This window comes from Pungitius pungitius, chromosome 7 (assembly GCF_949316345.1).
Source record: "Pungitius pungitius chromosome 7, fPunPun2.1, whole genome shotgun sequence".
Classification (NCBI taxonomy): Eukaryota; Metazoa; Chordata; class Actinopteri; order Perciformes; family Gasterosteidae; genus Pungitius; species Pungitius pungitius.
This window is the reverse complement of record NC_084906.1, coordinates 18,140,788-18,153,459: the sequence shown is the minus strand read 5'-3', so window position 1 is coordinate 18,153,459 and position 12,672 is coordinate 18,140,788. Positions and strand designations below refer to the sequence as shown.

The following is a 12,672-nucleotide window of genomic DNA, read 5'->3' as shown; positions in this document are numbered from 1 at the left end:
TGGGGGGGGGGGGTTCAGAAAGCCCTTTTCCAGCCCTTCTACTCTTTCATTTTATAGGTCTTCCACACACACACACACACAAGGCATCAACGGCAAAGGACCAGAAGGCAAAGTCAGGATGTGACATCATCCACAGGAAGAGAAGCCAAACAACTTTTTTTTCTCTCTCTTTAACCGTGTTGACTGTGCTGCTGAGTGAAGTCGGAGCCTCTCGGTCTGTTGGTCGGCCCGGCGGCGAGAGGGAGCCGATCCAGAGGAGCCGGAGGGGGCAGAGCGGCTGGATCTGTCCTCCACGGGGGAGCTTAAAGCCTGAATCCTCCCCGAACTTCTCACGACTTCCCACCACATTCCTCCGCCGTATAGGACCGCAGCCAGGTACAGTGCACACAACGACTTCTTCTCCCCCTGATTCTGTTATCTGCGGTTTTTCATCTCCCTCTTTCTTAGTTTCGGGTTACTAAAAAAAACAAAAAAAAAATCTTCTTCTAAAGGTCTTTTGGACTGCTTTCTGCTAGTCTGCAATTGCCCGGGGGGGGGGGGGGGCAAACTGCAGAAAAAAACAACAAAGTGTGCCAACAGTGTGCGTGATCAGACACGCTTCATTCCGAGGCTGTTGAAGCTCGCAGGGAGACGTCAAGCGATCAATACAAAAAGTCCTTTCACTTCTGGTTCAAACAGTGCAAAGAGTGTCCGCGTACAGTATCGGGCTGAAACCGTGTCTCCCCCCCCCCTGAATGGAGAACTGAATGCTGTGACTGCTGAGCCTCCCTCAGAAAGCCCTGTTTGTTATAGACGCGTTAAGAGCCATCTCATGACCACGTCTCCACGCTCCCCCAGTGGTGAGACTCAAGCCCGAGATTCCAAGAAACAGTAACCTTCTCATACATCAACGCCGATACATTGCGAATGATCCCCCGTCGAGGTCAACGGAACCCTATTTTTCATGAAATGTCAGCAGAAGTTCTGAGCAAAGGGCCGTGCGAATGCTCGGCCTGTAATTTGAGCTTCGAGATGATAATGCAGGGGCTTAAAAAACTTCTGCTTATTGGAGTCACAGGGAAACAAAACCGCAGGAAACGTTGAGGCTGGCAGTTAAAAATGGGACACAAATGCGGATATAGTATCACGTTGCAGCCACAGTCACTTGAATGTGACTCCAGTGTCAACACGCGCTGCAGAATTAAACATTGCTGGATGGAAAAACACACAACACATTTCATCCCTCACAAACTGCTCACCTCATTTTCCTACAATAACCTTAGAGTGTGTGGTTGATATTCTTGTTTTATTACCATAATAACGGTTAATGGAGGGCACGCTCCTGATCCCTGTGTGCCATCTGCCAGATGGTTGATGGCACCGTGTCTATAGGCCAAGAGAAAATAGACACAATCGTTTGTCTATAATGTAGGAATAAGTTCTTGAACCGGACTCATAGCATCCAGCATCCAGAGCCACAGCATTCCGTTCGTTTCCTCAATACTGCTGGACTTTGGTGGCCTAGACTTTACCACAACCGAGTGAAGCTCGCCACTGAAGTTCATGTGAGAAGGTCATCTCGGCGAAGGCAATAATGGCACATTTGGGATGGATATATTCCTACCCTTACTCCATGGTTTACATGGTCCCTTATAGACAACCTGATAGAGATGTGTGGGGTTTGCAGGGATACCTTTTATGTTACCGTCACATGTTTGGTCATTCCGCCTCAAAGCAGTTGATTGACCCGGAAAGGAATGTGCCACTGACCTCCCTTCTTCTCCTTCTTCTTCTTCTTCTTCTTGACAGAAACATCCCGCCATCCGAAAACCAAACGGCCTGAAATCTCTACACAACAGACGCTGACCCCCTTTGACCTGATTTCCTTGCCGAGATCCGCCTGGTGCCATCTCTCAGGAAGGTCACGCATATTATTCTGGAGAGCTTTTTCCTCCCCTTGTCACGGGGGGGAATCGCCGGAGTCGATGGCGTTGTGTCTTGGACAAGTCTTCAGCAAAGACAAAACATTCAGGCCCAGGAAGCGCTTTGAGCCGGGCACCCAGCGCTTTGAGCTCTACAAGAAGGCCCAGGCCTCGCTCAAGTCCGGCTTGGACCTGAGGAAAGTGGTCCAGCTGCCCGAGGGGGAGAACATCAACGACTGGATCGCCGTTCACGTCGTCGACTTTTTCAACAGGATCAACCTGATCTACGGCACGGTGAGCGAGTACTGCTCCGAGCGCACCTGCCCCATCATGTCCGGGGGCCTGAAGTACGAGTACAGGTGGCGGGACGGCGACGACTACAAGAGGCCCACCAAGCTGCCCGCTCTCAAGTACATGAACCTGCTGATGGACTGGATCGAGTCGCTCATCAACAATGAGGACATCTTCCCCACCAGAGTAGGTGTGTGAGGAGTCTGCGAACTGAAAATGAAATGCCCGCCGTCTCGAAACGGGCGGGAGATAAAGTTCAGCCGGGGTTAATTTAACAGCGGTGGTTGACATTTAGAGGAGAGCGGACAGTGACGGTGGGAGCGGATTTGACGATTAACATTTATTAGAGGAGGGGATCTCTATGATTTTCCTCTGGGAGCTCCGCTTCCGTAGACATTCCGTAGACGTGCAGGCCAGGTGAAATAAGGGACATTTTTACCTCTAGGTGTAAGTTGTTGGCAGGTAGAATACCAGCTTCATGTGAGTGTTTCCCTACCTTTTACCCAGCGTGAAAGACAAGAGACAAAGTGGCCTGGTACCACACGGCCTTTCATGAGTGAGCTCCTTCCATAGGTGGGATAACTTTGAGGAATTGTATAACGCTGTGATGCCTGGTGTCTTTCTTTCATTCAGCTGATTTTTTTTTAAAGAGCACATTACTACCACATGACGCAGTAAAATCTGTTGCACACAATATCTTAGGTCATGGTTTTTGTGGCATTAAATGTGCCAAAGATCAGGCTCATGCTGTTTTCAAGCCAACGGGACATTTTCTCTCTCTTTTTTCGTACCAAATTGTAATTATTTTTAGTCAAACGGGATGGACACAGGTACCCAAGGAGTACATGAACGCATTCGTTCAAACACTCACTACCACTCAACAATTGATGCAGTTGAGGGGAAACCAAAACGACGATTGTCCCAGATTTAATCAACTTCTCAGGTGGGGTTCTATTGACGTCTGTTTCTCTTTTCCACACACCAGGTGTACCTTTCCCCAAGAACTTCCCGCAGGTGTGCAAGAAGATCCTGAGCCGCCTCTTCAGGGTGTTTGTGCACGTTTACATCCATCACTTTGACAGCATCTGCAGCATGGGTGCGGAGGCCCACATCAATACCTGCTACAAGCACTACTACTACTTCATCTCGGAGTTCCACCTCATTGACCACTCGGAACTGGAGCCCCTGGTGAGACAATAGATGCGTGAGCAGGGGGGCATGAGAAAGAGGATCAAATGGAGGGGTTGTTAGCGTCAGCCATCCTGCCATCTATAACCCTGTGTGTGCAGGATGCTCGGTGAGGTCGAGTGGTTTGTTCGTGCCAGTGTGTTTTCGACAGCTAACGCGCAAAAGAAAATACCTGCAGTCCCTTTGAGATAACCAACACTTTACATTTGACACCAGACACACAACCACTATTCACTTTTTCCCCAATTCTCCATCGAGAAATAAACTGGTAAACGGCTTTATGGTTTGGTTGCTGTTGTGCAGTCCGGCAATGTAGTGGTAGACCACGAGCAGATGGAACGTGTCCTCTGAGTAATCCCTCGTAGTGAAACGTGGAAGAGACATTGTTTTGTCGTTCTTCAGACAGAAAGTGTAGATACCACTTCATAACAATCATTCATCCCCCTCGTAGGATTCAGATGTGTTAAACATGTCATTTGTTTTGTTTTTTTCCCACAGAAAGAGATGACCGAGAAGATATGCAACTAAAGAAAACCACAAGGACTAAAGGAGTTTACATTTTGACGTGATCTGAGCCCCGTGAAAAGTCATCGCCTTCAAAACACTTAAACAAAGAACAATTTTGAATCAAGTTGTATGTGCGGTTTTCTAAGCATAACTGAGAAGGTCCACTAAATAACCACATTTCATTAGATTGTGGAAGTGCCTTCACAGAAGTGTTGTATTATTGTGAGGTTGTGCATGGTGCCATCATTATAGGATTTGTGTTTGATTATAATACATTTTCCTGTAGCTACTTGTGCTTTTTCTTTTCTCCAGATCGTGTGTGTTACATCTTTCATATACAGTGTTAAGTCGTTTTCTGTTCAATGTTTATATTGTAGATGTGTTCTTTTGTCTTTTTTTTTTACAGCTTGGACATAAATATGCAATATAAAATTGCTTTTGAAAATGTGATTTTTACACTGTAAAACCAAAACATATACAAAAAAATAATAATGTTTACATTATCAAAGTCAAAACGTGAAAAGACAACAAGATGAGCAGGTTTTTAATCATATATTTGCATGAGAGGTTTTGTCTGCTACAGGCCTTTAGTTTCAAGCCAAAAACGAAACAGACTATTTGACCGTATGAATAAAGATTAGGATGTATAATATTATTGATATATTGGTTGGTATGCGGCGTCAGCCAGAATGAGGCATTTAAGTGACGCTGGCCTTCCAAACCTGTGCATCTTTAAGTAAAGCATCATGCACAAGAAAAGTCCCCACTACGTGTAGAGGGGTGTGGCGGGGAGTCAAATGAAGTGACGTGATAGTGACAGCTTTTTTTGTTGACCAATGGCAGAAGGGCGTTTGCTAAAAGGGGCGGATACAAACGTCTGTTTAGGTGTTTTCCCGCCCGGCGCGTCACCGGCTGCACTTTCAGCGAGCAATGGGTGCTTACATCAGCTGTGAGAGGCTTTGACAGCGGGGACGTGGCTGGTTTGGACCATTTGGACCCACAGTCCAGGTTAGACTCGTTTGTTGTATTTATTTATTTCCCCGTTTAACGTGATTTAAATGTTATTTTAAAACATAATTGTCTAAACTATTGCATGAGTATCGGTAGGGGAAGCTAGCTAATGGCACTTGCTAGCTAGCTAGCTAACGTTAGTATCAACAACAATAACACCCATCATTGTGCATTCACCAGTGAAGCCGAACCATATCTTTTCAAATGAGTGATTAGCGTTTGCTTTCTCTTTCAATGTGTTCCTTGGTTTGCGTAGAAACCGTGCTAATGTCAAGTAACAATGTATAGAAAGTTAACGTTAGCTGCAATGTTAGCTGTCGGTACACACTTGCTATTCACGAACACTTTGAGCTGGTAGAAGGCTGAACACTGCAGTGATAATCTAAGGTTAACGTAACAGAAAGCCAATGCATACGTTACATTTCGCTTAATACAATATCAGATCTCGACCGTTCGTCCAGAACCGCGACCAAACCCCTCACACGAGAGAGTGAAAGAAAGAGGAAACTGGTGATGAATGGACTTTTTGCTTTTTTCACTCTCCGTGTTCCTTTAAATAGCAGGTCGTCGAGTACATGAATGTTATCTGCTGATACAGTTTGTTCCAGACTATCTCACTATTTGTGATGTGACCTTCCTCTCAGTTGGCAGATATGGTGAGGCACAGCATGATGACAGAAATCCAAACCTTCCAGCACTCTCTCCAGGTAGGATTTGTTCTCTTGATACTGAGGATTTCAAACTGTTTAACTTTCCAGAACGTGTACAAACAAGCTGCCATAGATTTCACACACTGTCAAGGCCGTCCAAACAGAAATGTAGAGGTTTCATCGTTTTCAATGAGTCACTAGTGGGTGTTACTGTAAATGCTTCTGGTAATATCCTGAGGGGAGATAAGGCCTGATATGGTATTTCCTGTATTTCCATCAGGCCACTGTTTTTGCGGGTTCCCAAAGAGGAAGCTAAGAAAAGCTGTGTTGCAATAGTACTTAAACATCTCTATAATTGCTGTGGGTCATGCTTTTCACACATAAGGGAAATCATGCTGGTGGGACGTTTTTATTTAGTCTTTTTTATGTAATTTCTCACAAAGTACAAAGTAAAGGGATAATGTATTCCCTCTCGTGCCTTCTCTACTGCACCACCACCTGAACTGACTCTGGGTTCTCTCGCACTTTCCCCTCCCTCCCCCCGCCCCCCGTCCCCCCCGTCCCTCCCGTGCGGCCTCCTTCGCTCGGTCACAGGGTAACTCCCTGGCGTTGGGCCAAGTGGGGCAGAGCCGTGGGGGAACTCAGGAAAACGGGGTCACTTTGGAAGGGAGACGGCACCTCTCCCCGGCCCCAACAGGTACACAAGCTCCGGAGCTACCGAAACCTTCGGGTGAACACGGCAACACTCTGGCAAACTCTAAAGTGTTTAAACATTTTTTTTTTTTCCCTCTCAACTGGGTTCTTTTGTGTTGCTACAGATGTCGAGAAAAGCCAGCCAGTGAACATCCCCGATGCAGCGAAAAGAAAAAAGAAGAAAAGATCCAGAGCGACAGACAGCTCTATGGGCACTTTTAAAGGTAATTAACGCTGACATTGTTGGAAAAAGTAAAGATAAAATAAAAGACACCAACCTTTGCTGCAGGCCCACAATGTCATGCTTTCTTCAGATCTCTACAAGCTGACGGATGAGGTGCTCGGCCAAGGGGCCTACGCTAAAGTTCAAGGATGCATAAGTCTGCAGAACGGACAGGAGTATGCTGTGAAGGTGAGTAAGGATGGTTTTAGGTAACAAAATAAGACATGTGCTTTTCTGTGTTGCACCGGACGGACAATCATGACGCAAGGCGGGTCAAATTTTGTGGTTTACGAGAAGGTAATTATTCAAATGTTTATATAAATGTTTTTTATAAACCTAATATATTTTATTTTACGAAGATCATAGAGAAGAGTGCAGGGCACAGCCGCAGCAGAGTCTTTAGAGAAGTGGAAACTCTCTACCAGTGTCAAGGAAACAAGTGAGTGTATTTTTTTTTTTTTTAAACTAAATTAAAACAAACAAAGTATAATATCGATTCTAATTGGCATCTTGAAATATTTTCCTCCAGCAACATTTTGGAATTGATCCATTTCTTTGAAGACAACTCCTGCTTTTATTTGGTATTTGAAAAGCTGCGTGGTGGTAAGTATAAAATAAAAAAACTCAACAATTAAAGCTAATTATTAGCTTTTTTCCCTCCTTTATAAATGAGCAGATTGCTACAACAACGGTCTTCTCTTCCTTCAGGCTCCATTCTCACACACATCCAGAACCGGAGATACTTTGACGAGCTTGAGGCCAGTAAGGTGGTCCGGGACATTGCCCAAGCTCTTGACTTCCTACACACTAAAGGTAGGACACCAACCAAACACCGTGTTGTATGGCAGTCTGTGGGTTCATTGCGTAGTTTCATTTTCATCATGGACACTGTTCTGCAGGCATTGCCCATCGAGACCTTAAGCTGGAAAACATCCTCTGTGAATACACTGATCGGGTAAGAGACTCTTAAAAGACAGGAAGCTGAAAGGACATTCGTCTTTCCGTAAACTGGTATAAAGCTTCTCTTCTGTCTTTCATTCTCAGGTGTCCCCAGTAAAGATCTGCGATTTTGACCTGGGAAGTGGAGTGAAGCTCAGCAGTGCCTGTACGCCCATTACGACTCCAGAGCTCACCACACCGGTAACAATCTGATTTTATATAGTGTACACACACACACACACACACACACACACGCGCACACCCAATGTGAAAATGGTTACGTGACTCTCCCGTGTGTTTTTATTCCTCTCAGTGTGGCTCAGCAGAGTACATGGCTCCGGAAGTAGTCGAGGTGTTCACTGACGAGGCCTCTTTCTACGACAAGCGCTGTGACCTTTGGAGTCTCGGGGTCATCCTCTACATCCTGCTCAGCGGCAGCCCCCCGTTCACAGGCCACTGTGGCACCGACTGTGGTTGGGACCGCGGAGAAACCTGCAGAACCTGCCAGGTACGTGCCCCACCCCCCCCCCCCCCCCCGACTCCTCTGATCAGCCATTACTCCTCGCTCGTGTCTGTCTCACCTGTCACTCTATGTACCAGTTTGCTTCCTGCTTTACCACAAAAAACGGTTTTACACAACGTTGTGTCATATTCGCTCCGCAGACTCACCTGTTCGAGAGCATCCAGCAGGGCAAGTACGAATTCCCGGACAAGGACTGGGATCACATCACCGAGGGGGCCAAGGATCTCATCTCCAAGCTGCTGGTCCGGGACGCAACCCTTCGCCTCAGTGCTGCTCGGGTCCTCAAGCACCCCTGGGTGCAAGGGGTGGGTGTCATTGCATCTACGCCTCCATCCCACGCCCTGATAGACTCATGTAACGCTTCTCTTATTTCTACAGAATGCCCCAGAGAGAGGTCTTCCCACTCCTCACGTTCTACAGAGGTAGGACGTATAAGAAAATCACATTGAATGTAGTTACCAAGTAGAAGTAGAAGGTGCATTAAGCTACATTGTAGTCATTTGAAGCAGAACTCGTCTCTTTAATATCCTCTTCTGCCTCCTCTCTCTCTCTTTCTCTCCTTCTCCTTCCAGGAACAGCAGCACCAAAGACCTGAGCCAGTTCGCAGCCGACGCCATCGCCTTCAACCGGCAGCTGTCTCAGCACGACGAGCAGCGGGAGGACGTGGGAGTCGTCGTTTGCCCCGTGAGGCTTTCTCCTCCTTCCAACTCCAGACTGGCCCGCCGGCGGGCGCAGACCAACGCGCTGCGCAGCAGTGACTTCGCCGCCGCGTCGGACGACCTCACCGCCTGACAAGTCACCTTGGGAAGGGGTGGGGGGGGTTTCTGATTGATTTCTGCTCTGGGCGTGTGTTTGTTTTTCCCTTTTCTTTTCTACCACCAGAGGTCTCTTAGGATCAGCCGCACAGTGACCGGTCCTGGGGTTGAAGCTCTTTCCCGTGGCCAGTAACCTTATCCCAGCACGGAGGGACTGTTCATTTGCCGGCTACCGCTTCTTTTAATGTAAGCGTTTTAAGCAATGACTGTTTAATTTTAGAAAAGCTTTTGGTTTACTGTTACGAGTCTTAACAGAGATATTTATTTTGTATTTAATGATTTATTTTGACAGACACCACACTTAATGCCTCTATCAGTACATATCAATATCAACGGAGCATTACATTGGTTCAGCACAGTTTTGCCACTGTTTCTGTTCTAATGAATTATTATCTAATATTGATAGGTTTTATTTTTCTTGTTGTCAAACTGTGAATGAATTAATATTGTGTGTAAATGCTGCTCATTGCTTCTCTGCTTTGGGTGGAAAGGGGATGAGTGTTTGCTCATTGAAGCATGTCTGTCTAATTGTTTGATCCGTGTGGATGTGTTGAAATGATCAAATCTGACTGCACTAAGAGGAGACTGTTACTATTGAAAATACACCTTTTCAAAAACTCATTCCTGTTCAGGCTATGAAGAACCTCTGTGAATGGATGTTGAAAGTTTGAGAAGAGCCTTTGATCAAATGATATCAGTTCTAGCTTTAGCTTCAACCCAGGCTTCCTGTAGCACTGATGTACTTTAAGTCACTGATTCCTTTCATCTGAAAGAGTTAATATTGTATCGTAACTATGTTTGGTCCTACTATGTGAAATCAGCACCTACAGGGATGTTTTAACTTTTAAGGGGTTTTTAACTCCTCTTTATAGTCTGTTACCTAGCTAGCTCTTATTTTTTTTGGCACAGTTTGTACTCTCCCGGTGAAACTATGCATCCCAAAACACTTCTTGATTTTTTGTTTGTTTTTATTATTCTGGATGAATTTAAATGTGAGATTTGCCTTTGTTTGGGTTGTTTTTAGATATTGATACTTTGAAAAGGTTTTTTTTAAGAGTTGATGTTATAGTTTAGTCAAATAGCACATCTCTGCGTTTTAATTTTTTTTAATATTTTATATATATTGTTTAATTTTGACGATTCAAGTTGCTCAGTTGGTTTTATAAAGATTTGGACTTTAGAAGCTCTTATTTGTTTGACCAGCGGACACAAATTGCAGTCCATCATCTGTGTTTCCCCAATCACCCCATTGAGGGCTGAGAAACGACACGTCACCATGATTTCACACTGTTGCCATGGACACCCCATCCCTATAGCAACACTGGCCCATCACAGGCTGGCAGGAAATTGATAGGGATTTGCTCTGAGCAGCAACAACAACAAAAAAAAACCCATTAGGGAACAATGGCTTGCATGTTTAAGCCATCTCACTCCTATTAGGAATCATAAATGGGATTTTAATTTAATATCCTCAAAAAAAGATTCAGTAATAGGCGTAAAAGAGTCCTATTTACATTAGTCATACCTCAAGGGTCCTATGCATAACGTTCTCAGTACGCAGTACATGTTCTCTGGTAAGCTGTGTTCTCAATAAAAAAAAAAGAGATATTCAATTTGTTTGCCTGTGTAATCTGTGTCACATTAACTTGTTAATGCAGTTTCTCATTGCAGTGTGTACATGTGGTGAAAAGCTTCCCTTTGAGTGTCCATGACGATGAACCTGCACTGATCAGATAGCGTCGCTCACACCGAATGTCCGCGTTGACTCTTGTGTCTCCAGTTAACCAACAGAAATGTTCTTAACCCCTATTTTTAAAGCAACAAAAAATCTGTAGTAACATGTGACACCACCCATTGGGTGCATCTGAGTATCTATTGACTTCACAGCGATTTATTCAGTGCCCACGTGCAAACAATTACTCACTTTATTGCCCAAGATCTGATTGGAGGGTTTGTTTCGGATTGATTTTAGTGCCCCCGGTGGTCCTTGTTCATTATAACACGTGTCGTGTGAGAGTCGACTCACTCTGCTGCTCACCTGCAGCCGCGAGGCATCTTCTGCAGTTCTGCTGCTCCTGCATCGGACGGACGGACGGACGACGAAGATGGCAAATCCTTGATGAGGTTTATGGGTCCGATCGAAGGTAGGTGACTGAGAACAGAACGCGTTACCGTGTCGCTTATTTTTTTTCAGCTTTTCTTCTCTGTGCAAGTTGTCATGTAGTCATCAGTGAGGAAAATGTTCTATGTTTTTAAATTTTTATTCCTAGTAAGTTGTCACTTGGTAATTAATGGAAATTACTTGAATACCATGTTGTAAAAATTAAAAATCCGAGGAACCTCAAACATGAAGCTTTATAAAAGCTGCATCCTCTGTTCTGTAGTCATTTTTCCAGCGAGCTGCACACATCATCATCATCATCATCATCCCCCTCTGTTGACCGATGAGTTCAGTGACGAGTCATTCTTCGGCTCCTCTGGGTTTCCACAGAGCTCTCCGTGAGACATGGTGCTACCTGAGAACCCCTCCGGGCCCTCTGCCCCCACGAAGGCCCCCCGGGGGCGCGCCCCGCTGCACCGCAGCGTGCCCTCCCCGGCCCTGTGCTGCGCCTGCGGCCTGTGCATCCTGCTGGCCGGCATCAACATCACCCTGGTGGGGGCCTTCGCCTACGGCACCATCGTCCCCGCCGGCAACCCGCCCATCGTCCTCGGGCCCCTCCTCCTGCTGGTGGCCCTGGCCTTCTTCGCCGCGTGCTGCGCGGTCAGCCGCAGGCCCCCGGCCCGCAGGCCCGACGGAGGCGAGAAGTGGGGGCTCATGCGGGTGGGCGCGGCGGCGTTCGAGATGGAGACCAGCGACCACATGCTGCAGGACGCCACCACGGCGGTGCAGCTCAGCCCGGCCGACTCCCCCACCTCCTCCTCCTTGCACGGGGGAGACCCTACTCCCCCTACCCCTACCCCCCCTCCGCCGCCCGCGGCCGGGGAGCTGCACACGTCGGAGATGTCTGGAGTCGGCACCACCTTGACCTCTGGCCCCAAGGGGAGCCGACCCACGGAGACGCTACCTGCTCCGGACACCTCCTGCCCGTAACGCGGACTTCTTGGTGTCGCTGGATGCAGACGTCCGGTGTGAGTTAAAAAATAAAAAATAAAAATAAGAGACGCCTAATAAAAGCTCTCTGATTGCAGCTCATTGGGTGTCGTTGAATGTGTGTTGAACAGGAGACGGTCCTTTGATCCGCTTGCCTGCTTGTGTACGTGTGCGGAGGCTGATAATGCCGTACTTGCGACGTGGATCCTCCCCCCCCCCCCCCCCCCCCCTCCTCATGACAGCTGCTCCCGTGTAAACCGGCTCGACCACACGCTCCAGAGAGAGGGGTCAGAGGTCAGAGCGACCTGTGTCGCGCCAAGATGGCTATTCGTGTTTGTCAGGTCGTTGCCGCGGAATGTTTCACGCGTGTTTGCGTTTGAATATATGATAATAAGAATAATTGCGTTTTGCAAATGAAGCTGCGAGGTCATGAACGTCAGTCACGCAAAGTTCTCTCCTCGTTTGTGCGGCTGCTATGCGCGCGACTCTGCAGCCACGGCGTGCTGTTGCACGGTGAATCAGAAATACGACCCGTGGTGTTTCTATAAGGGGGGGGTGTGTGACATGTCTGGGCAACCTGAAGTCATTTCAGCAAACGATCAATGAGGTCACGTTGATCCGAAGGCGATGGCGGAGGGGAATCTTCCAGGTTCGTGTTTCCTCAAGCATTGTTACATTTTTTTTTTTATTATTTACTTTCATTAGTTTTGAATTCTGCTTAACGACATCACGAATGACACGAGGTGTTCAAACTGTGATTGTCATCTCTGATAACCGGTTTTTGGTTGCATTCAGGAAGAGAAAACCCTCCCGTGAATGAGGACTATCTTGACATTTGGA

The 12,672-nt window shown here is 46.8% G+C and overlaps 3 protein-coding genes across 3 annotated transcripts; all 3 read left to right on the top strand.

Moving 5' to 3' along the window:
- mob3c (MOB kinase activator 3C) lies at positions 1 to 4,526 on the top strand. Its single transcript, XM_037470003.2, has 4 exons — positions 1 to 375; positions 1,789 to 2,382; positions 3,178 to 3,380; positions 3,879 to 4,526. Exons 2-4 carry the CDS (start codon positions 1,965 to 1,967, stop codon positions 3,906 to 3,908), a joined length of 651 nt encoding a protein of 216 aa, XP_037325900.1. The 5' UTR covers positions 1 to 375; positions 1,789 to 1,964; the 3' UTR covers positions 3,909 to 4,526.
- Positions 4,527 to 4,800: 274 nt separating this feature from the next.
- On the top strand, positions 4,801 to 10,354 carry mknk1 (MAPK interacting serine/threonine kinase 1). The gene is made up of 14 exons (XM_037470002.2): positions 4,801 to 4,895; positions 5,543 to 5,605; positions 6,143 to 6,245; positions 6,367 to 6,465; positions 6,556 to 6,653; positions 6,824 to 6,903; positions 6,994 to 7,067; positions 7,173 to 7,277; positions 7,364 to 7,419; positions 7,509 to 7,604; positions 7,717 to 7,911; positions 8,067 to 8,231; positions 8,305 to 8,348; positions 8,499 to 10,354. Exons 2-14 carry the CDS (start codon positions 5,552 to 5,554, stop codon positions 8,716 to 8,718), a joined length of 1,389 nt encoding a protein of 462 aa, XP_037325899.1. The 5' UTR covers positions 4,801 to 4,895; positions 5,543 to 5,551; the 3' UTR covers positions 8,719 to 10,354.
- A 393-nt stretch (positions 10,355 to 10,747) lies between these two features.
- LOC119216845 (transmembrane protein 275-like) lies at positions 10,748 to 11,832 on the top strand. The gene is made up of 2 exons (XM_037470001.2): positions 10,748 to 10,885; positions 11,233 to 11,832. Exon 2 carries the CDS (start codon positions 11,248 to 11,250, stop codon positions 11,830 to 11,832), a length of 585 nt encoding a protein of 194 aa, XP_037325898.2. The 5' UTR covers positions 10,748 to 10,885; positions 11,233 to 11,247.
- Positions 11,833 to 12,672: the final 840 nt, after the last annotated feature.

Excerpts from the sequence above, each read along its gene's own strand:
- mknk1 (XM_037470002.2), top strand. The coding sequence starts at position 5,552 with ATGGTGAGGCACAGCATGATGACAGAAATCCAAACCTTCCAGCACTCT. Across the intron at positions 6,904-6,993 it reads TACCAGTGTCAAGGAAACAA|CAACATTTTGGAATTGATCC; the intron begins GTGAGTGTATTT and ends ATTTTCCTCCAG. Across the intron at positions 7,605-7,716 it reads CTCCAGAGCTCACCACACCG|TGTGGCTCAGCAGAGTACAT; the intron begins GTAACAATCTGA and ends TATTCCTCTCAG.
- LOC119216845 (XM_037470001.2), top strand. The coding sequence starts at position 11,248 with ATGGTGCTACCTGAGAACCCCTCCGGGCCCTCTGCCCCCACGAAGGCC.
- mob3c (XM_037470003.2), top strand. The coding sequence starts at position 1,965 with ATGGCGTTGTGTCTTGGACAAGTCTTCAGCAAAGACAAAACATTCAGG. Across the intron at positions 2,383-3,177 it reads CATCTTCCCCACCAGAGTAG|GTGTACCTTTCCCCAAGAAC; the intron begins GTGTGTGAGGAG and ends TCCACACACCAG. Across the intron at positions 3,381-3,878 it reads ACTCGGAACTGGAGCCCCTG|AAAGAGATGACCGAGAAGAT; the intron begins GTGAGACAATAG and ends TTTTTCCCACAG.